General features: G+C 38.6%; 1 protein-coding gene across 2 annotated transcripts in view; it reads right to left on the bottom strand.

The window, feature by feature from the left end:
• Nucleotides 1–19,886, bottom strand: part of LOC124368959 (transcriptional activator cubitus interruptus) — a 103,049-nt gene that overhangs the window by 16,475 nt on the left and 66,688 nt on the right. For both annotated transcript variants that reach the window (XM_046826533.1, XM_046826534.1), the window contains 3 exons: nt 11,350–11,510; nt 2,904–3,005; nt 1,787–1,975 (listed from right to left, as the gene is read on the bottom strand). In XM_046826533.1, coding sequence (XP_046682489.1) covers nt 1,787–1,975; nt 2,904–3,005; nt 11,350–11,510 — 452 coding nt within the window. The remainder of the gene's footprint in view (nt 1–1,786; nt 1,976–2,903; nt 3,006–11,349; nt 11,511–19,886) is intronic.

The raw sequence follows: 19,886 nt of genomic DNA, 5'->3' as shown, positions 1-19,886 counted from the left end.
ACTGTGGTGTCCACAGAAGTTTAGCCCTATTGATTCAAATAATATAAAAGCAAAGTATTTGAATTATGATAGTTCATTAGTTATGATGAATATAACTCACATTATCTTTGTCTTTACAGAGTCTAACCTCTTTTCCTTGTCTTAATTCGTAGACTTACTTTACTTGCACTGCTTTTCTGAGTATATATTTCTTTTCGTTAGCGATAATGATAGAATTTTAACATAATTGGTAGACTTACACAGTATTATTTAGAGAATACCTCAGACGATTCTATTCAGGTGGCAGGAAACTTAGTTTTTCATTTTGGTACCAACACTAATAATGGTGTTTGCAACGTACTATTTGAAAATGCAATAGACTGGAATTTCAAAACTAATCTTGGATGTACACTAAGGGCATAGGAGTCAACTGTCCTAAGCTTGGACATGCCCTTCATCAGTAACATGAGAAGGGGCCTCAGTAATTTTGTCCTAGGAACCGTAAAAGATGTGAACAGCCATGACCAAATGCTCCAGTGCAGTTTGTAACTAGAGTCTAATAGAGCTATCAGATCTCTGAGCCCTGGCAGCACTGTAACACTGTTGTGGTCGGTAGTTGTGGTTGGGGGACTAATGGGGTTCCACATCAACCAGATTGTGTTACACCTCCACCTCCTTTTGTGGGTCAATCTCTGCATGCACTTCCTTAAAGCTATTCTTTATTATCGATTTCGTTCTGTGCCAATATACAAATTTACAGTCCCTTCTGTTGGTTTACTATACTTTATTTAAAATATTTGCAGTTATCCTAAGATATCAAATCCCAAAATGTTATTTTTCGAAAATTATAAACATACAATAACATTAAAAATTTATTAACTCTTGCTTCACATTTTATTTAACTTTATATACCAAAGTCAAATATTTTTGGGACAACATTTATAAGAATTGATAAATTTAGAGATAATAAGCTTTACATCACAGTCAACCTTATGCTAGGAGCTGGCTGTTTAATGTTGAAATTACGTTTTTTTAAGATGTAACATCAAGGATTTCCAAATGTTATTTTCTTTATGGAAAATTCAGCAGTTGGTGAGAATTATTGTAAGTTTGAGTAACTCAAAACTTCATAAGGACATGAAAACTTGCTGGAGAAAGAGTTGTTGCATGTAAATAAGCCTTTCACAAAGATTCCAAAACATGTTCACTTTTGCTCTATAAAAATGTATGCTGAGACATTGTTGAACACTTTTCAAACCTAATTTCAGCCAGAACTACAAAAACCTACATGAGATGTAAAAACACTTCTTTAAAAGATTTATTAAATTTTAACATAGAAATTATTACAAATGTAAATAACTTATGATGATCATGATCGGTCATCATGAAATCGTTACAGACTCTTTTAAGAAATCTTGGAGGTTTAAAGCCAGTCTAAACTATAATACAAAAGTAATCCTTCCCACAATTTACTTTGTGTACTCAGTGTTTTTTATGCTGGATTCTAATTTATTTTCCACACAAATGCTAAGGTTCAATTTTCAGATCAATCATTAGACTTTAATGCCCAAAGCAAGAGGAATGAGTTCTCTAGACCATTTTCTTTAGGGACAATATTTTCCTTCTTTGACTTTCAGTGTACCGTACTGTGAAAGATTTACTGAACCAGGTATTCATAACTATAAACCAATGGCTGCCAAGTTAATACCTCCCACCCATATCTAAGGAACTACCATGTAGCTTGACAATGGTTATTCAAAGGATACCCTATGCCTCTACAATGCCACGGAACTGAAGGAATACTGACCGACGGAGAGGTGACCATAGGAACCACTTGCACTGGAGCTACGGGAGCCATTGACAATGCTGACCAGAGAGTTCGGTGAGATGCGTATCATGGAGCTGATGTCAATGGAATCGGTGTATGGGGACGCGGAGAGTGCGCGCTTGCGCGACTGATGGGCACTCACAGCCCGCGGACTGCCCAGCCGACCACCTGTAGACATACACGCAGAGCTTTAGTCACTGCTATAACACTTTTACTTGTAAACATACATGGAAATTGCTTTTCCATAAAAATATCGAATTCAAGGGTTGAATAAAATGCAGTTTTGGATGAGATACAACTGATACAGCACGTATGGAATAAAATATTTTCCAATGATAATCATCTAAGTTTTCCCATTTAAACTGTATCAAAATACTGTTAACACAGTTACAATCTTGAGGTTTTTTGGCTTTGCTTTATCTTCAGTCAACAGATCTTAAACTAAAACCCTTTTATGAGTTCATGTTCATTATATTAACAGTGTTTCAATGCAATGCAAACAAGAAAAGTTATGTGATTACAATGACACCAATCCTGTAAGCTAAGAACTAGATATCTTCTTAACTCAACAAAATTCCAAAAAGAAATATAATTAAAATCGGTCTATGAGATTAAAGTATTAGCTAACAACACTTGTACCTTTTTGACTGTACACGTACTAAATCACAAAGTTAAAATTATTTCACAGATGTTACTAGGTTCAAAATGTTTATTATTTTATGTAGGCATTAAAAGACTTTATAAATTTAAATATGAAATACTCTTTAAAATTTCAATATAGAAATTTTTAAAAATATACAGTGATAGCTCTGACTTTGAATTGCCTTTAAACGTAAACGACTTTTTTCAAGAAAATGTTCTATGAATGAGGAATGAAGCTAAACTGTTTAACAGAGTGATCAAGGATTGGATATGATAGTGATGATTATAGGGTAAAATATATGTGTAAACAGACTTTCATTGGATCTTCTAAAAACTCTTAAGCGCCAAACATTAACAAGTTGTACTGTAAAAGTTTGACTAATATTTATTTCCCATTATCTCAATACATATATGGGTTTTGTGGTGACCAGGATGAATCATAAAACACACTAACCATCAGAGGCAAGGAGGAACTCTGTGCTGGTAAGAGTGGAAGGTGGCTGTTGCAGGTCTGGTAGCGTCCTTGATGTCAGATACTCTGCAGATAGCCCCAACCCTAAAACATGGAAAGCCACAGAAATTAGAGTAAGCCTAAATCGGTGAAACAACATATAGCCTACAGCCTACTTAGCTAGGCAATTAGCTCACAACTTGGTTGAGAATTATCACTTAGCTGGGTAATTAGCTCACAACTTGGTTGAGAATTATAAGCACCAATCTTGGGATTTTCCACTTTGAAAAATCTGGATTCTGACAAACCCCTAGTTGAAACATTCTTTTACTCCACTATGAAACCTTTAATGTTATTTACCACAGTAATCTAATAATGGTAGAAGGTGTTGATAATTAATGGATCTTATCACATTTGTGAGATCAGCTGGTAAGAATAACAGATTCAAATATGGTTTATGAGTGGCAATGTCTTACTACACTCGTTTACTTAAAGGTGTGTAATAGGAATCAGCACATCCTATTTTGAGTCCATATTAGTAATGGTACATTTTTTATTTACAGTGTCTGTTAAATATGACATAAACTTTCAAGTCAACTTCTTGGGGTTTAAATCTTTTCAGCTGCAATTGTTTCCATTATGGACTCCATTCCTTTAGAGGATTACTTGATGTTATGGTATTCAATTAACAATTTATTCATAAATATTAATTAAATTAAATACATTTAGTTGTACAAATCCTGTAAGTGGTGTAAAATAATTAAAAAATTATAAACAAATAATACTTTGTTTTCTATCGCTGAAGATGAAATCTCTACTTGTACTATATTTGTCACAGAACATATATTAACCTCATAATAACCTGTTTCATATTATACTCAGATAGTACAATACAAAGACTATTAAACTCTACATTAGTGGCACCAACTAGTTAAGCACAAGAACTCAGATATGGTACTGGAATAGTAGAGAAACCTGGAAGAGGATATAATGCTGGAGTATGAAAACATATAAATAGCATTAATATTATAATAAAAGACCTAGAATATTGGAGACCTAGAGACATAATGTGGATGGAGAGCACAAGAAAAACAGATAATGCTAGAGTATAGAAGTTATGTGGCTGAATTTACTCATGAACTCAAGAGAGGTATGTAATTTCAAAATACTAATGAAGTAAAGAGTAATTTTAAAGCTGATATTTCTATAGTATCTGTGCTATTGTTACACCCTTAACTGATGGCATATTCCACCCAAAATGGCAATCCTGTTTGGAGATTTCGCTATCAAAAAATACTTCAAGACTAAAATTACGGTACCCATTTTATAATACCCATTTTATAATATTTATATTGTCCAACTCATTACATAATAGGGTATACAAGCTGTTAAAAATATAAAAACAGATGTTATATAATAAATATCTTAGCTAAACAAATAAAATGACCATGTTTGAAAATTAGTAGACTTTTATGGGTCCAACAAAATTGAATATGTGTGTTCACTTATACATAATTGCGTCTCATTACTCTTAAAATGTGTTTCATAGAAATAATGAAGGTGCGCTTGTTTAGAGAGGAGGAGGCGATACCAAATATAGTAATGAGCAGATAACCAGATGGGCAATTAAGTCATACATCACCTCAGCAGGTGGTGGAGCTGGAGAGACATCCAACGCAGACACTACTTTAGTGTGATGTATTGCCTATAATGAGCTATTTAGTTGTTTTACATTTATATCTGAAGCTTTATTTCCATCACTAACACTCATATTCTGGTTACGTCATCATTATTTACCGATTTGTATATTAGTACGCTTACTTATTAATTTAGAATCGTTAATAAACGATTAATTCATTATTGCGAAACTTTGCTTGTCTTCAATACTAAATACTTGAGTAGTCTGATAATAGATTTCACTGTACAACAATCAATGGAGAAAAGTTTGTTTGCGCAATTAGAAATCAAGTAAGAAATGCCATGTAATAGTACTTAAAAAGTAGGTTTATCTGTTACTATCCATTATTTGCCTTCTTCCAAAATCTTGTTTGGATCGCTTATATGATATAATAAATTGATGATAACGGAACCGCTTTTAGTGGAATATCGAATCAATGTTTTTAATAAGATTAATAACATATCGTATGTTTTCACCGCGGGTAGTACGGACAATAAAGACTCGGCCGATGTTTTCACCGACGATAGTATTTCCACTCCTCCCACTGCTGCGGGAAAATTACTTTATCTGCTTTAATGAACGGGTTGTTTTAAACCAAAATAATAATTAAAATGTCTGACATGATGATGTAGCATGTGGCTATCTCTATCTCTGTCTGTCCCCCTCCCCCTCCCCGACCACTAGCCGGTGTCCCATGTAATTACTACGCCAGCGCCGTCCCTACCTCCAGCTCCGTTTCAATTTATGCAGCAGCTTCAGCCAGGCCGTGGCTCTGCACCGCCCGCCAAGAGGCCCTATCACGTGAGTTATTGCCGCCCAGATCAAGAGGTAATGCCCTCGCGGTCCGCGGATGCTCCTTGTTTATTTTTCTCCGCCAGGATATGCGGCCGGGTCATCGAAGCTTCTGTTCCATTTTTTTGCGATGTTAAGAACTGATTCCTTCTGCCTCCGCGTTTGAACTGTCTTCCGGCCTGACACAGACGTGACTTCATTGGCCAGTTCTTCGGATCTTTCAATTAGTGTGTGAAGGAGGGCCGAGCTCGCAAAGATATATCCCACATTGGTATGTTTTACATTTAAAACATCAGGTACAGTTCACTTCAAAACCTTAAAAATCTCAGGAATGACTCTACATCTAGAGAAAACTAGAAAGCGGAAGTGGTCATCCCTGGCAATTAAATCTAAACCAAAGTAACACATAGTTTACTAAAAGATTACCCTCGAATTTAGGAAGTTCGGGTCATTGACGCTAGCAGTCTAGAATGTCTCTTACAAAGCATTCAATAGACGGTTTGGATAGTTCTGTGACATAAAACTGACCGAGGTCTGAGGCAGGCAGTTTTGAGAGGGGTCAATGCCATAACACCAAGAGTTTGGCTGTACCCAACAGTTTGGCGGCCAGAGTATATTTGGAGAGCGGCCAGTAGAACACTGCAGTGCGCTGGCTGTCGAAGTGCGATGTGCGATAGGCATTCCTGGCGCCAACTTTACTAAATAGGCTGTAACGGGTTCTGTAGAAATTGTTTATTTTTTGTCAAACACATAATATAGAGTAAGCACAAACAAAAGGCGAATGTCTGGTCCAAACTATTAAACAAAGACTACGTAATAGCATTCTTTATTGACGGAACAAGTCAGTCAGATTTCGGTTTTGGGTGCGGTAATAGGCAGTGTAGATCTGGTTCTAGTATACTTAAAAAAACTCAACTGATAGCAGATGCTACACGAAAATACTGCGTACAGTCTAACATTCTAACATTTAACAAAAGTTAGATGTGGCACTGTTCCTTTCATCTTTATTGACTCTGAATTGATAAAAGAAGTTTTGCTGAATGTAGCAGAATCTGCTAGTATAGCGTGTTACATGAAGCACTTTTAAAACTGAGAATTTCTACTTGTGGAAAATGTTATATGAAGCACGTTCTGCTATATGTAATTGTTCTAACTTTTAGAAAATGTTATATAACCTGAGCTAGATGTAAAACTCAGCATGTTTTGCTACATTATGTAAGCCCACCTTAACAATAATGTTTAAAACTAAAACTTGGTTTTAGGTTGAGGCAAACACTATGTCATCAGTTATTTTGGAAGTCCTAAAGCGCACTGGGGAGAAAACGACGAGTTCGATTGTTATAGTGGTTATTTATTGTTTATTAGTCTGATATCTGCTGATAACAGTCCAGCTTCATCTGACGTTATAAGCATATTAAAATGTCAGAATGCTGACAAGACTAGCCTACTGTAGGCCTATATTATTTACTAAACACTGTCTCACATGTTGTAGCACAGGTAGAGCACGGTGTAGAGCTCCACATATGGACCTCAAGCACAGGTAGACGGATGTCCCACGTTCAGGTGTCAGGTGTCACCAGTCACTTGGTAAATTGAAATAAATTAGGACTAATTGAGTCCTAATAATTGCTCAGCCAACCAATCTCTAATGAGTCAACCGTATCGTAGTCACAAACTGCTATGAAATATTGCTGCTTATGTGGTCGTGGTTAGTTAATTGACGTAACGCAAACATGTTCTGGTCTTGTTTGCTTTTGGGTCGTTGGTAACAATTGCAAACAAACAATAACGGACTTGCTCAGTTATCAGTGTATCTTTATAAAAAAAAGGTAAGTAATTTACTGTGAGATTTCAAAATGTAACGATATTCAACTGTTCTCTCGGCGATATCCAATCTTTCTTTCTTAAACTTGTATAGATTAAGTCATGCCACGAGAGCCATGCCATGCCATTTCGTGGCAGAGAGGGTTTATGGGCTTCTTAGCCATAACTTCGTCTGGTGAAGTTATGGCTAAGACGAGACCATTCTTTACCTTGTTACCACAGCAACAGCATCCTACCATTTAAAGCATTTCCATGACCACTCAGAATATAAAAAAAATACAATAAGGACATAACTAAGAACTAACGGAAATGTGTCGCATAATACTGAGCCAAACACCTAGAAACATAAATGAGCATTCAGCCGATATTTGACTGACCTCACATAAATGGTTAAAAAGGCTCCGATAAAATTGGCGATTAAGTTATAGTCGGCAACACATATCTACTTCGGTATAAACAGCAATAATTTAATTATCAAAGTCATCAATTAGTAACGAACACAATGGAACAGGTTTTAATCAAATGCTACCCACATTAATTCCAGAAAGCCAAGAACAATTAGGATCGGTTCCGACGTACACATGGTGGAGGTAAGGAGCAGCAGGAGGGTGCGTTTTGTCAGGTTGTTGGTTTAGGGGCCATCTGTTAAACGAGAACAACAACAAGAACAGTAACAATGCGGAAGCTGGATGATAAACCGGCCCCTGTTTGTATTTTGTCCAAACAACCAAACAAGTCCAAACTGTTTGTCTCCGAGAGCGCCAAATACGGACGGTAGTGTGCGACTGAGTCTTGCACGGGTCCGGGTATCATACTAGGGGAGGCTTTCCCGCTTACAGTCATATTAAAGTGAACCCCGACATGGATTCCCACTCTGGAAATCGGCGAAAGAAACCGCCTGTGTTTTTATTTTATTTGTTTGAGTTACATAGCAATAGTAATGTTATTCTTTTGTGTGACACCAAAAGGAAGAAATCTGTTGTAGAAGCCAATATGATATTTTATGAAACCTCGAATTATTTTATTCTTTGTGCGTTTTGGACAAACTTGTTTGAAAAATGAAATTGAAATGTTCCACAATGGCGGCTACCAACATCATTTATATGGCGAGTCCAAATGAGTTAAATTTTGGGTTCTAATTGATGCGCCATTTCTGTTTTTTAAAAATTAGTTTATATATATAGACATGTTATACGCGTCCTGTCTAACATTGTGATGTCGTATTCGTGTTTAGTTAACATGTGTTTTCAAAAATCCTCCAATTTGGAATGAAAGATTGATATCTTACTATAAGGAAATATTGACAATTGCTGTAACATATAGAAAACAGGGTGCTCATGGTTTACATACTTGTGATATACCTAATTATTGTCCTACAAACTAGAAACCTCTAGTTTCTAGCTGCTGATATGAAAGATAAAACCCACCTAAATGAGCAATTTCCTCAGATACCAACAGGAAAGGTTAGAACTGTCCTCACAGTTGCCACGTATGCATTGCTTTGATATGGTCCATTTATGACAATGAAAATTTCTCCTATTCTTTTCTTCATTGTCTGCTACCAATTGCTATTTCAGGAAAAAAAGGTATTTACGAATAAAACCATCCTTCCCAATTTATTTACAGCGTACTCCAATCATTACAAATTTAAATTCTTTAGTATTATCTATAACAATCACGACAAAATTTGGGTTCAACAACTTACCTCTATTGGCTTTTATATGCACTGTGGCTATCACCTTCTTGTCTGATTCCAACAAAACAGTTTTCGGAATCAAAATCGACGTGTTCCCTAAAGGTAATTCTGAAGATGAACTACATAGAGCGTGAAAGCGCCCTTTTTGTTGCGACACTTATATAATCTTGTCGATGCTGCTATTAATCAATGACACTTTCATACCTTTTGAAGTGTAATGGTAAAGGTGTTAAAGTATTCAGTTTTTTTTTTCACCAAAATAACAACAACAAAAACTGTATCAAAATGGAGTCATTTATACAACATTCACATAGTCACTATATCGTCGAATCGGTTAAACCTCTATTAACTGTTCCGAGGAATTATACGCTGCTAGGAAGCAGGAACACAGCGTTGTGCCAACTGGCACACTTGTGCTTGTAAAATGCACGTAAACTCTGTTCTTGTTTGAACTTGCCAACGCAAAACAACAAATATCGTTGTAACAAAACGAGCGAATGGCATTCTATATATGTACCTAGATTGCGTTAGCTCTTTTCATTACGGGTTACCTTTTAAAACCAAGGCCACCGTAAAATATGGTAAATATTATAGTCAAGATTCTACTACAGTGTAATATTGTATCGACAGCAGAAGGTATTTGTATCCACTAAGTTACTCGTGGATATGGATGAGAACATTAATTTTTGGGAGACTTGCCTTAAAGTAGAACCGGATTAACCACGAGTTTACTTTATTAACTAGCGCTAAAGCCTTGAATATAACATCCGGATATGGCGTTTCGCTACTAAAGCGTGTTGTAACAAAGATGCATTCTCCTAAAACCATGGAACAGAGCGCCCGCATTTCCTCCAGGTCCTGAATAGAGCGAAGCGGAGGTGTCAGATTTGTAGACATCCGCCCGTATTTCTCGTCGAGCAGCTAAAGAGGAGGCCAGGGGTCGGGGCTGCAAACTAACGATCTGATAAAGATGCCACGATGTCAAAGAGCACATCGCCTCAATTTGTTAATGGCAGTTTGTGGTGAACAGACAATAGGGAAAGGAACTGGCGGTTTAGTCAGTCTCGACAGGTTACCAAATTGTAAGCTCACTGGAGGACGACTTGTTTGTAAGAAAATAGAATCTACTTTTAAGGACACCTGACATATTCTGCTTCAAGGACGAATGTTCCTCGAGGCTAGACTTGTTGTTGTTTTCATCGCGTCAATAATTGGGACCCGGTGTTACAGTTACCCCTACAGGCACTCACCTGGGATTAACTGATATAATCTTGACATCATGCTTCCATTTCCGGACTGAATTTGAAGGTAAAGATTGGAAAACATTGGAAAAAATAACTAAAGGAGAAAATGCTTCGTTCTTAATTACCAATGACTTAATTCTTAAACTGAAATCTAATATCGGTTATTGTTCATATTCAACTATACGCGTAAATAGTTGATCCATCGGAAAATCCGATTAGTAAATTAGTTTTACTTATGATATAAAGAAACATCGAATACAAATGTTAAGTCAGGGACGGGTTTTAATCACGATGAATAAATATGGGAACATCATAGTTCGCTACGTGTAGCACAGCACTATTCTAAGATGCCAAATGAACTTCAGAATGGATAAAAATGAATGACTTCCGATCCAATCGGTCAAAATTCATTCAGATGGGCTGACAACCCTTGTTAGGCGGGAACCCAGGGCGGAAGTGTTGTAGGCGACGATTACCACGTCAAATGGAGCGAACTAACGGGCGGAAGTGATGTGATGTACTGAAGGCGGCGTGCCTACGGGGGTGGCGGCGCCTTTGAAGGCGGCTGGCCTCTGTCAGTGGCGGGCGGCATCAATAAGGCGCGGCCAAGTGCTGCGTTGTGAACTGTTTGGACAAAACCTCCCAGTATGATTCGCCATCCTCGTAGAAAGACGGCTGTAAACACTCATTGACCTCTTGATCTAAAGGGGCAGATTGTGAACCGACACATCCAATACCACAACACAAGACGCGACCTTAAAACACAGACTTTAGAACCGTGTTGTATAAGATCCGCATGAACCAATATTGCCACAACCAGTGCCCACTTGACTGTTCTAATAAAGTAAACCCCAGTGAAAACCATAAAAACCCAACATTATTTTCAAAACGTAAAACTTTACTGCCTATTCTACAGGCGCAGGCCCCTGGGGAGACTTTATTGGCCCCTGGTAACATGTTGCCCACGCATCTGCACACCACGGGTTTGGTTTCTTGGCATGCCTTTGATTTCTGGCTCGATATGCATAATTATTGGTTTTCAAAGATCGTTGAGCTTTAGTGTAATTAATTTCACTTTGAATGGCATTTAATCTGTGTGAGGAGACAATGGCATTCGGTCCTGACGAAGATCAGAAGAACCACTGCAGATTTTCATAACTGCAGATATCTCAATATATGGCTCAACACATTTAACGGTGCAGGTTATAAACATACCGTGAATGGAAGAAGGAGGGCTAGCGTGTTGCAGGGAGGAGTAGAGTTCCATGTAAGGGTTCAGTCTATAGGCAGGGTGGTAGTCCTGGTGGTGGGGAGGTGGGGGCAACACCCCCCTCCGGGACAGCAGCGACGAAAGCTCCCCTGAGGCTGCTGATAACCTGGAACAAGGAAGAACACATCAGCAGGTCAGGATGAAACGTCTAAATCTATATTTATATGTGTGTTGTCGAAGTCTGGGAAAAGGTAAAACGAGTGTTGCAGTGAACTTTATATTGTGTCCACTGATATTCCAAGTTTAGAGGACTTTCACCAAAACACAGTTAAGGTCTATGTAAAATATTCCCAGCGCCACCGTCAAACTGCTCTGAAACAGACAGCGCTAATGACGGACGTCAAAACTGGGAATAAACAAGAGCGGGCGAGAGTGGGACCCTGGGGCAGTCCGTCCGCCGCGCCGCGCCGTTCACACTCGTCGTCGATTACTCAGCCCTAAACTTGTTTACAAAACTGCTGCGGAGTTAGTGTCAATAAAACTGCGAGAAACTCTAGTGCCTCGTCGTGTGGAAAGAAAACGCGTGATATGCGACATTAAGTGACCAAATCACATTTCAAGGACAATTAAAAAGCAAACGGCTATTCAGCTGCTCTACAAGTGTACACGTGCAAGGGTTTTGTAACATTTGTAGCAACAAAGTCCATTTTAGTGGCTGTTAGCGTCCTAACTGTTCCGTCAAATCGTTTCAACAACAGATTACATTGTTGCTACAAATACATACGTTTTCGATTGTATCAGTTTTACGTGGATTTACTATCACGAGCGAAAGTTGGAATTTGGAATATGTGCAGTACCTTAAATATATCGAGGACCATTAACAACGTCCAACTGTAGTACGAGTCTATAAAAATGCAAAATTTAACCAAAGTTGCCTAAACCCTTGAAATATATTCTGCAAGCATTAAAACCTGCAAGGCTTCCTTATATTAAATGAGATAAATCCCTAGTATTTCACTTCTAGTTATCTGATATGAGATTAGATATATGAGGGCGAATGTTTTAATAAAATTAGGACAAATTAGTTGGCTCATAAAAGAATAGTATGACAGGCCTAAACACGTACAAATGGCCACTTGTGAACGTTCGACTTACTGGCATCCACCCAGGTAGAAAACAATAGCAATCCCGAACTTCGCTACGGACGTTAAATAAGGCTGTGCTATTCTCGTATCATTTTGTCGAATTGAAAGAAATACCAACTTGTTTGTGAGTTCAGTGAACGAGTGTTAGGTGTGGTTTACCGTGGAGAGAGGAACTCCACCACGGAAGGAGGTCGGAGCCTCTGGCACTTGTGGATATTTAATCGGTAGGGCAGCCAAGACGGACGAGACAAGTCAATATGCAGGAGATGGTTAGCAATTATAAGAGTTACGATGCGGATGGTGCGTAATTGTAACCTTGGCCGCTGCTTGGTCTGGCATTACTGATTTGGTCCCAGCTCTACAATCGCCTTCTTCCTCCATAAACCGCTAAACGGTCTGCGTCGAGAACCATGGGTGTTTAGTCCGGCTGCCTACACGAACACACACACCTTGGAGAGCCACAGACATTCCAAACTTCTGAGAGCAAACATTCCACGCAACTTTCTCGCTTTCTGCAAGACAAACTCGTGGTGTCGACTTTTAAAAATCTAACTAATAACTTTTATACTAATGCGACAAAATATACACGATTAATAATTATGTACCGTTATAATGAATGAGGAATAAAATCTGGGATACTTCCTAGCATCGACATCGATTTTACGATTATATCGATCAGTGAAGGTATCTACAATAAAATTTAATTATGAAACTTCCCGAGCGGAAGCAAGTCCAATGTAGATCGGACGCGAGTTTTAGAGGACACGTGAATTGGAACAATAAAAACATCAAAGGGGCGAATATATAAGGGACCAATCGAGTCTGGTGCACGCTCAAACCGTTTATGGCGACTATAAAACTGTTTACAAAATAGTAGTAGAAGTGGTGCCTGCAGTAAACAGGGCCTGCAGTAAACTTGATGGCGGCCTCGGACGGCTGGCGGACAGATAGGTGGCGGCGGGCTGGGATGAGTTTTTGTGAAGCGGACACCGACAGCAAAAACCGGAGATAACAACTCAACTGTTATAATATGCAAAGTGTGCACCCTGTGTCGGAAGTTCGCGGGACTCGGTATAGTCCTCTTTGTGTCCACAGTAGAACACTTACGACATTCATTCTAAAGGAATATGGCGTTGGTACTACCGACAGAACCTTAGGTAACAGAAAATTCACTAGTTCAGTTTTGCAGTACCACGCTGTTGTGTTCATTTTGTTCTATTTATATTTTATTCTTCATTGCAATTAAATGCCATAAATCAGTGTAATTTGTTTCAGAGTAAAACTGACTTCCATTAATGTGTGTAGAGTTTGTGCCTCACAATAAACACTACATAATTAAGTGTACAAAATAAATTTACTTTGATAAATTAACCGAAACCGGATTTAACGGGATACCGTCTTAAAATGACGGTGTTCGTGAATCAGTGTGAGAAAGGGTTGAATTATGTGAAGTTGTCTTTGCAAGTGCTGCGCAGCGTGTAGTGGCGGAACGAAAGCTTCGGGTCCAAATATTCGTATGACTCAGGTGGAGATTCCGTAATAACTCTTCCGGTGAAGACAAGACCAAAGTGTGCTGTTCTCACCTGAGATTAATGCAGGGCGGGTTGGCCTACGATCCAGTGCTTAACATTATTTATGTGTCGAGTTTGGGCAGCGGCTGCGGGGAGAGAAGAGCGAGAGATGTTCGGCTTTGGCAACGTGTCCGGCCCCGGCGATCTGTGCCGGACCGGGCCGAGTAGCAGAGCCGCTCAGACCCAGTTCAATCATCGCTCATAGTCACAGTGCCGACAGCCTCCGTACAGCTCTGGAGCCGGACCAATTCCCTTAATTGATCTTACTCGGGGTTAACTAGGAGACAATGTCTTAACGACTCATCGACTTCCTGTCGCGGACTCTCAATGGGCCGGACCGGGTTCTCTCCTCACGTGCCTTGTCGCCAAAATTAGGACATCCGTTGACGTCTTGGGAAACTCGACAGATGTAGCGAAATTAATGACCTTCCTACATCTCAAAAGATCGCTTGCTCCGGAAATTGAGGAGTTCTGTATTACTGTTGCTGTTGAATTGCAGAATTCGATACATGACTCACGATTTGTCCTCGTAATCAAACAGGAAACAATGGAACAATGAAACAAAGCGCGTTAGGTTTACACTCAATCTAAATACTATATTTTCAAAAGACGATATGTGACATCAAGTATATAAAAGGAAAGATGAATGGAAACTGATAGTACTGACTGGATTGTTCAAAATAATATCAAGAAAACTTTTATGGTCTATGGCAGGTGTTAGATCAACAATAGATCCTACATGAGATCCTAGAGTCAAATTAGGATAAAATTGATGATTTAATTGTAATAGATTGCTTGAGTGTTGTCATTGCCGAGTAACTAGAACAAATTCGTATCGTTTGTTTTTTTTAACGATCTACTTTTAATTAAACTCTCTAATTATTGGTGAAACCAAAAACGTCTAAGCATCATCAAAAATGTCGGTCCTAAACCTAGCCTTTGAGGTAGTCCAGATTCACACCCCAGTTGATCCTGACCAAACAGCCATCGTCCCTGTTCTACCAGACAACGGCTGTCACCCTGATACGAAGCAACCCTAAGACGTCATTCTTTCTCCTTCCCGACACTAGCGCCCTCCCGCTCGCTCTCACTCGCTCCGCTCTATTCCTGGCTCGGATATTTCCGGCCACATTAACACATGTGTTCACCAGACACATTCTTCCTCACCAGTGAGTAATGTCGCTCCGTTATTGTATCTTTCTCTTTACATAACGACTCTCATCTGATCACGTTATGGGATGTGCTGAAGTGATGGACAGGCAGTTATCTCGCCCTTTATGAAAGGACAGCTTGGACGTGTTACTTTTGAAATAATTGTTTCTGATTAATTATACTGTCTAATTTACATAAGTAAAATAAGACAGTTCCCATGTCATCATGGTAGGATGCACAAGTACAATGAAACTTAAAGACGAGTTTAAACCTAAGAAATCTCACATAAAGAAACATTAAGATTACTTTATATTGATTGAATGGTAGTATACATTTTCTAAGCTTGATTAATTGTAATTGACTATAGAGATTTGAGATTTGTTCTCAAAAAGGCCTTTTCCAGTGCTGATATAATTTTTTTGTACGTTTTCTTAGTTATTGTAATCTTTAGATATTCGAATGAGAAAAGTCTGGTGTTGTCATTCCGTATAATTCCAGAATACCACGGTTGAAAATCTCGAGCCGGGAGGATGAACGAAAGAATCTCGCACAGCAGGGGCTACCTAGTCTGCAGCAGATAAAGCACAGAGAGATTTGTAGGCGTGACCTTAAGGATGACAAGGCATAGATTAGCAGCGAGTGAATAAACTAGTTGTTGAACGATCTGAGGTCAGACGGTCCGCAGCAACCCGTTATTAGTATCGCTGGTATCTTGATAGCTGTCACATAGATGGTGGCTGCTGCGGCGCCCGGCGCGGCGATGGCATCATGTGGACTATGCTTCAAGACTGTAATAATGATATAATAATGAGCACATATTGTATGGCATAGGTACTAGATAGGGGTGCTGAAAAATGTTGAAACTTTAAAAAGCTCAATTTAGAGTCTAAACCCGAACATGGTAATGCTATCAGGTAGAATCCCTCCTCAGGTGAATGTACAAGGCTCCTGAAGATTAATAATCTAGAATGCAAACACTGGATTTTTCAGATCATTTTAAACATCCTCATGAGAAGAAAACTGATACAACAATTTAACACCATCTTTAACATCGCCACCGCATTTGGATTGGCAGTGTTTTTAATTTTGGGATACTAAATTGTCAATACACGGTTTTTGTAAGAAAATAAACTGAAAATAATAATAGTTTTAGGCTAAAAAGTAGACATATCTGAAAAACACTGCACCACTAGCAGGAGTTCAAAAAATACTTTGTTTTTGAAATACCAGAGAAAAAAATAAAATATTGATATAATGTTAGACTACATTTTTCTTTTATGCGTTTTTATCCTGATTATTTGTACAGTTTTTTTATTAAACGCTTGTATAATATACTTAGCTTAGAACTAATTTTAAAAAAACCTTGTATGTTCTCTCTATTTGTCCGTTTTCTCGAAATTTTGTTACTCACAGACCCCCCCCCCTCCGCCGATTATGAAGGAAACACCGATGGTGTAAAACGGTCCGAACTTAATGCTCTAAGTTTAATTTTTTTAAATGGAAGCATAAAAGGTTATTGCGTCATTCCGACATTCTTCAGTATTCTTCTACATAGCTTCAAACGAACTGATGCAAACAAACTTGACCAGATATATCGAGCATACTATGTTTAAGTTACGTAAACTCTTACCTCCAAACTGAATGAAATTAATCCTCATTTATTATGAAATATTACTTGAACACGTGTTTGCCCATTCTCTTATAATTATGTGTAATAAATAATCTACTTCGCTAATACAGTATCAATAGTTATGGTACAATATTATAGTTTTCTAATTTCTTCCTTAACAATTGTAGAATTTGTGGGTGTATTTTAAATATTACGTGTGTAATCAAATCGAGTAACTAACAACAACAAATGGAAATTATTTCTCCTATCTGTTGGCTTGATCAATCAAAATCTAATTTGACTTTATGCAAGTTATGGTTAAGAATATTCTCAAATCAATCGCTTCACTCAAAATTTGAAATTACTCCCTCTAAGTACTGTAAAATGATAAGTAACAGTAATACAACGTAAACGGAGACTCAAACACATTCACTCGAGAAGTATTTACAGTTGTAACTTAAAAAAACCAATAAAACATGCAACGAAAATTCTTCGGACAAGAGTAATTCTTTAAAATAGTTTTGACTGAAGTAAGGGGTAGTAAATAAAGCTGGAAATATTGCACGTTTATTCACCTAGTGAAAACAAGACAGACAACAAAAATTATGAGATGGACCACCGGAGCGCTAGTGCTGCGACCTAACGGCTGACAGACTAACTGCTTCCACAATCTCTACAAACAGTACATCGCGTTACGACTGAACACGACCGACCGCGAAGAGACGTTATTGGAAGTATTTATTCCAGCCAGACGCAGCCGTTAATTCTCTGTTAAGTTGCGAAGAAGGAGAAGAATATTTATAGTATCGAAATGAAGTCGTGCCATCTAAAACCGCTTTGTGAGTCGGGCGAGCATCTGGTCGGATTTATAAATAATCCGAGGCCTCGCTTTGTGGTTATCCCTTGATCTATGCGTAACCCGAGACGGTTATATACGACAAATAAATCCGACCTCTTTGAGATCATTCCCGAGCTAAATAAATACGGAACTTAGAATTGCTAACGACCACGTTAGGGATTCGCACGTGTGTATCGATGCCGCAGACACCACCGTGTTTACAGCTTACTGACTCGCTCGCTGTTCAGGCTCAGCAGAGATCGAGATTATGAGAGAAGTGATAAGTTGTCTGTTCTCGTCGCATCTCGCCGCCGCGTTGTGTAGAGTCCTACGTCGTAACTCTCTCCCGAGCCTTATGTCTTTGACGAGAGAGATAGACTGTTAATAAAAATGTCAAGAGATCTAAACAGCATAAATGAAGTCGGTGTTGACATCGGAGTTATTGGGTTGTCGCATCTCGTCATGCATCCTTCACTGAAGCATGATATTTATTGCTCTCTAAAATCAAAGAAGGCTCAGGCACAACTATTTGTTTGTAGTGGTTTTGCCAAAGGACTCGGTCATTGGTAGTCTTCCGAATCTTAAGCAGGTTGTGTGGTTAACAATGATACATAACTTGCTATATTAAAGAGACCATTGGATGTGTAATGGACAATAAGGCATCTCAGATTTCCCATTTAAAATTAGGATTTAATTTTGTATAACACATAGGTCTTAAATAAAGTTACAGCATTGTAAAAAACCCCAGTTCCATTGAAATAGATGAATTGTGTTTACTTGTGCGCATATCCAAACATTGGACAATTAAACGCAAAATACACATCCCACAACTTCCAAGACTGACACACATTGCATAAGGCCTTCAACTCTTATACAGTTTATTGTATACAGTTCCAGTCGGCGTGTAGGGCGGTCCACCAGGAGTCTCTCCTACCACTGCACGACCCGATGGGATCCTCCTGAATCCTAATTGACCATTGCGTTCCGCACTTATTATTTATGAATCCACGATTTTTACGGTTTAACTCCGAGGATCACGTTTCAGATCCTCCTCAAATCCGACCCGGGATCCCACCTGAACCCACGAACTCGTGTAGGGTGCCAGTCCGGCTCGCTTAATTAACGCAAGTTCTCAGTAATAATGATATCAGTGGGCAGAGCTCGGGCACGACCTGCTAATGAATGCAGTCGGGTGGGAGTTGTGACTGCGAACGGGGCTTAATTGGCACGCCACTTCTTGGAAACTGCGAGATAAGCGGAGATCCACCAGCTAATTACGGGAGACACCTCGGTCGAGGGTGTGGAGGAGTACGGGGCAACGGGCGAGAAGACTGACAGAAGAGGTAAACGGAGATAAGAGGAAGGCCAAACGGAAGGTCTCCAGAAACCTAGGACGTCAAATCTTCATACTTCGAACGTGACACAAACAAACGTTTCCCACAACTTGCTGTTACTAGATTCACATATGTCGAGAAATCGCTAATAGTAACTAACAGAACATTTACAATGATGTCTGTAGATGGAATCTATGGAGAAATGAAAACTTTCTCAGGCGCTATCATAGGACGAAGGAGAGCTGATTCTTTCAACACAAATTAAAGGTGTCTTAATATCTCAACCAGACTGTCAAAAGTTTTGTGGGGTAAACCACGTGATTCAGTTGGATCCGCAAAATGACTCAGTAGCTATGCCTGTACAACTATACAACAAAATAAGGCACAGATCAGCGTTGAATGAAAATTAAGAACATTGTTAAAGATGACTATTCCGTTGTTGAGTTCACAAAGGCTAGCTGCTGTGCAACTGTTTCTATTACAAAACTGCATTATTTCACTCCAATACGATTGAGTTTTATTTGGATTCAGCCCTTTAGTGGATATTTTGTATTAAAACTGATTCTGATTACAATTTTTAAATTTTCTTATTGAGGGAATATTGGTAAGTATTGTTTGTTTGAAATGTCTGCACCTGCAAACGAAATTGAGAGAAAGCGGAAAAAACTAAAATTAAAATATCCCGATCAGTGAAATGGAATATTATTGATTAGACATTTATTTTGCATATAGTAATGTTATATTGTGAAATAAAGAAAATGAACTGTATAAAAGCCACACAAGCTAGAATATTTAACCCTTTGAGTGCCGCAGCGTCTACATAGTAGATGTTGTGAAATGTGCATAAATTGCCGGCATCTACCCAGTAGACGATTTTTATTTAATTAATATCA

This window comes from Homalodisca vitripennis, chromosome X (assembly GCF_021130785.1).
Source record: "Homalodisca vitripennis isolate AUS2020 chromosome X, UT_GWSS_2.1, whole genome shotgun sequence".
In the NCBI taxonomy this organism is placed as follows: Eukaryota; Metazoa; Arthropoda; class Insecta; order Hemiptera; family Cicadellidae; genus Homalodisca; species Homalodisca vitripennis.
This window is presented reverse-complemented; position numbering and strand designations above follow the sequence as displayed.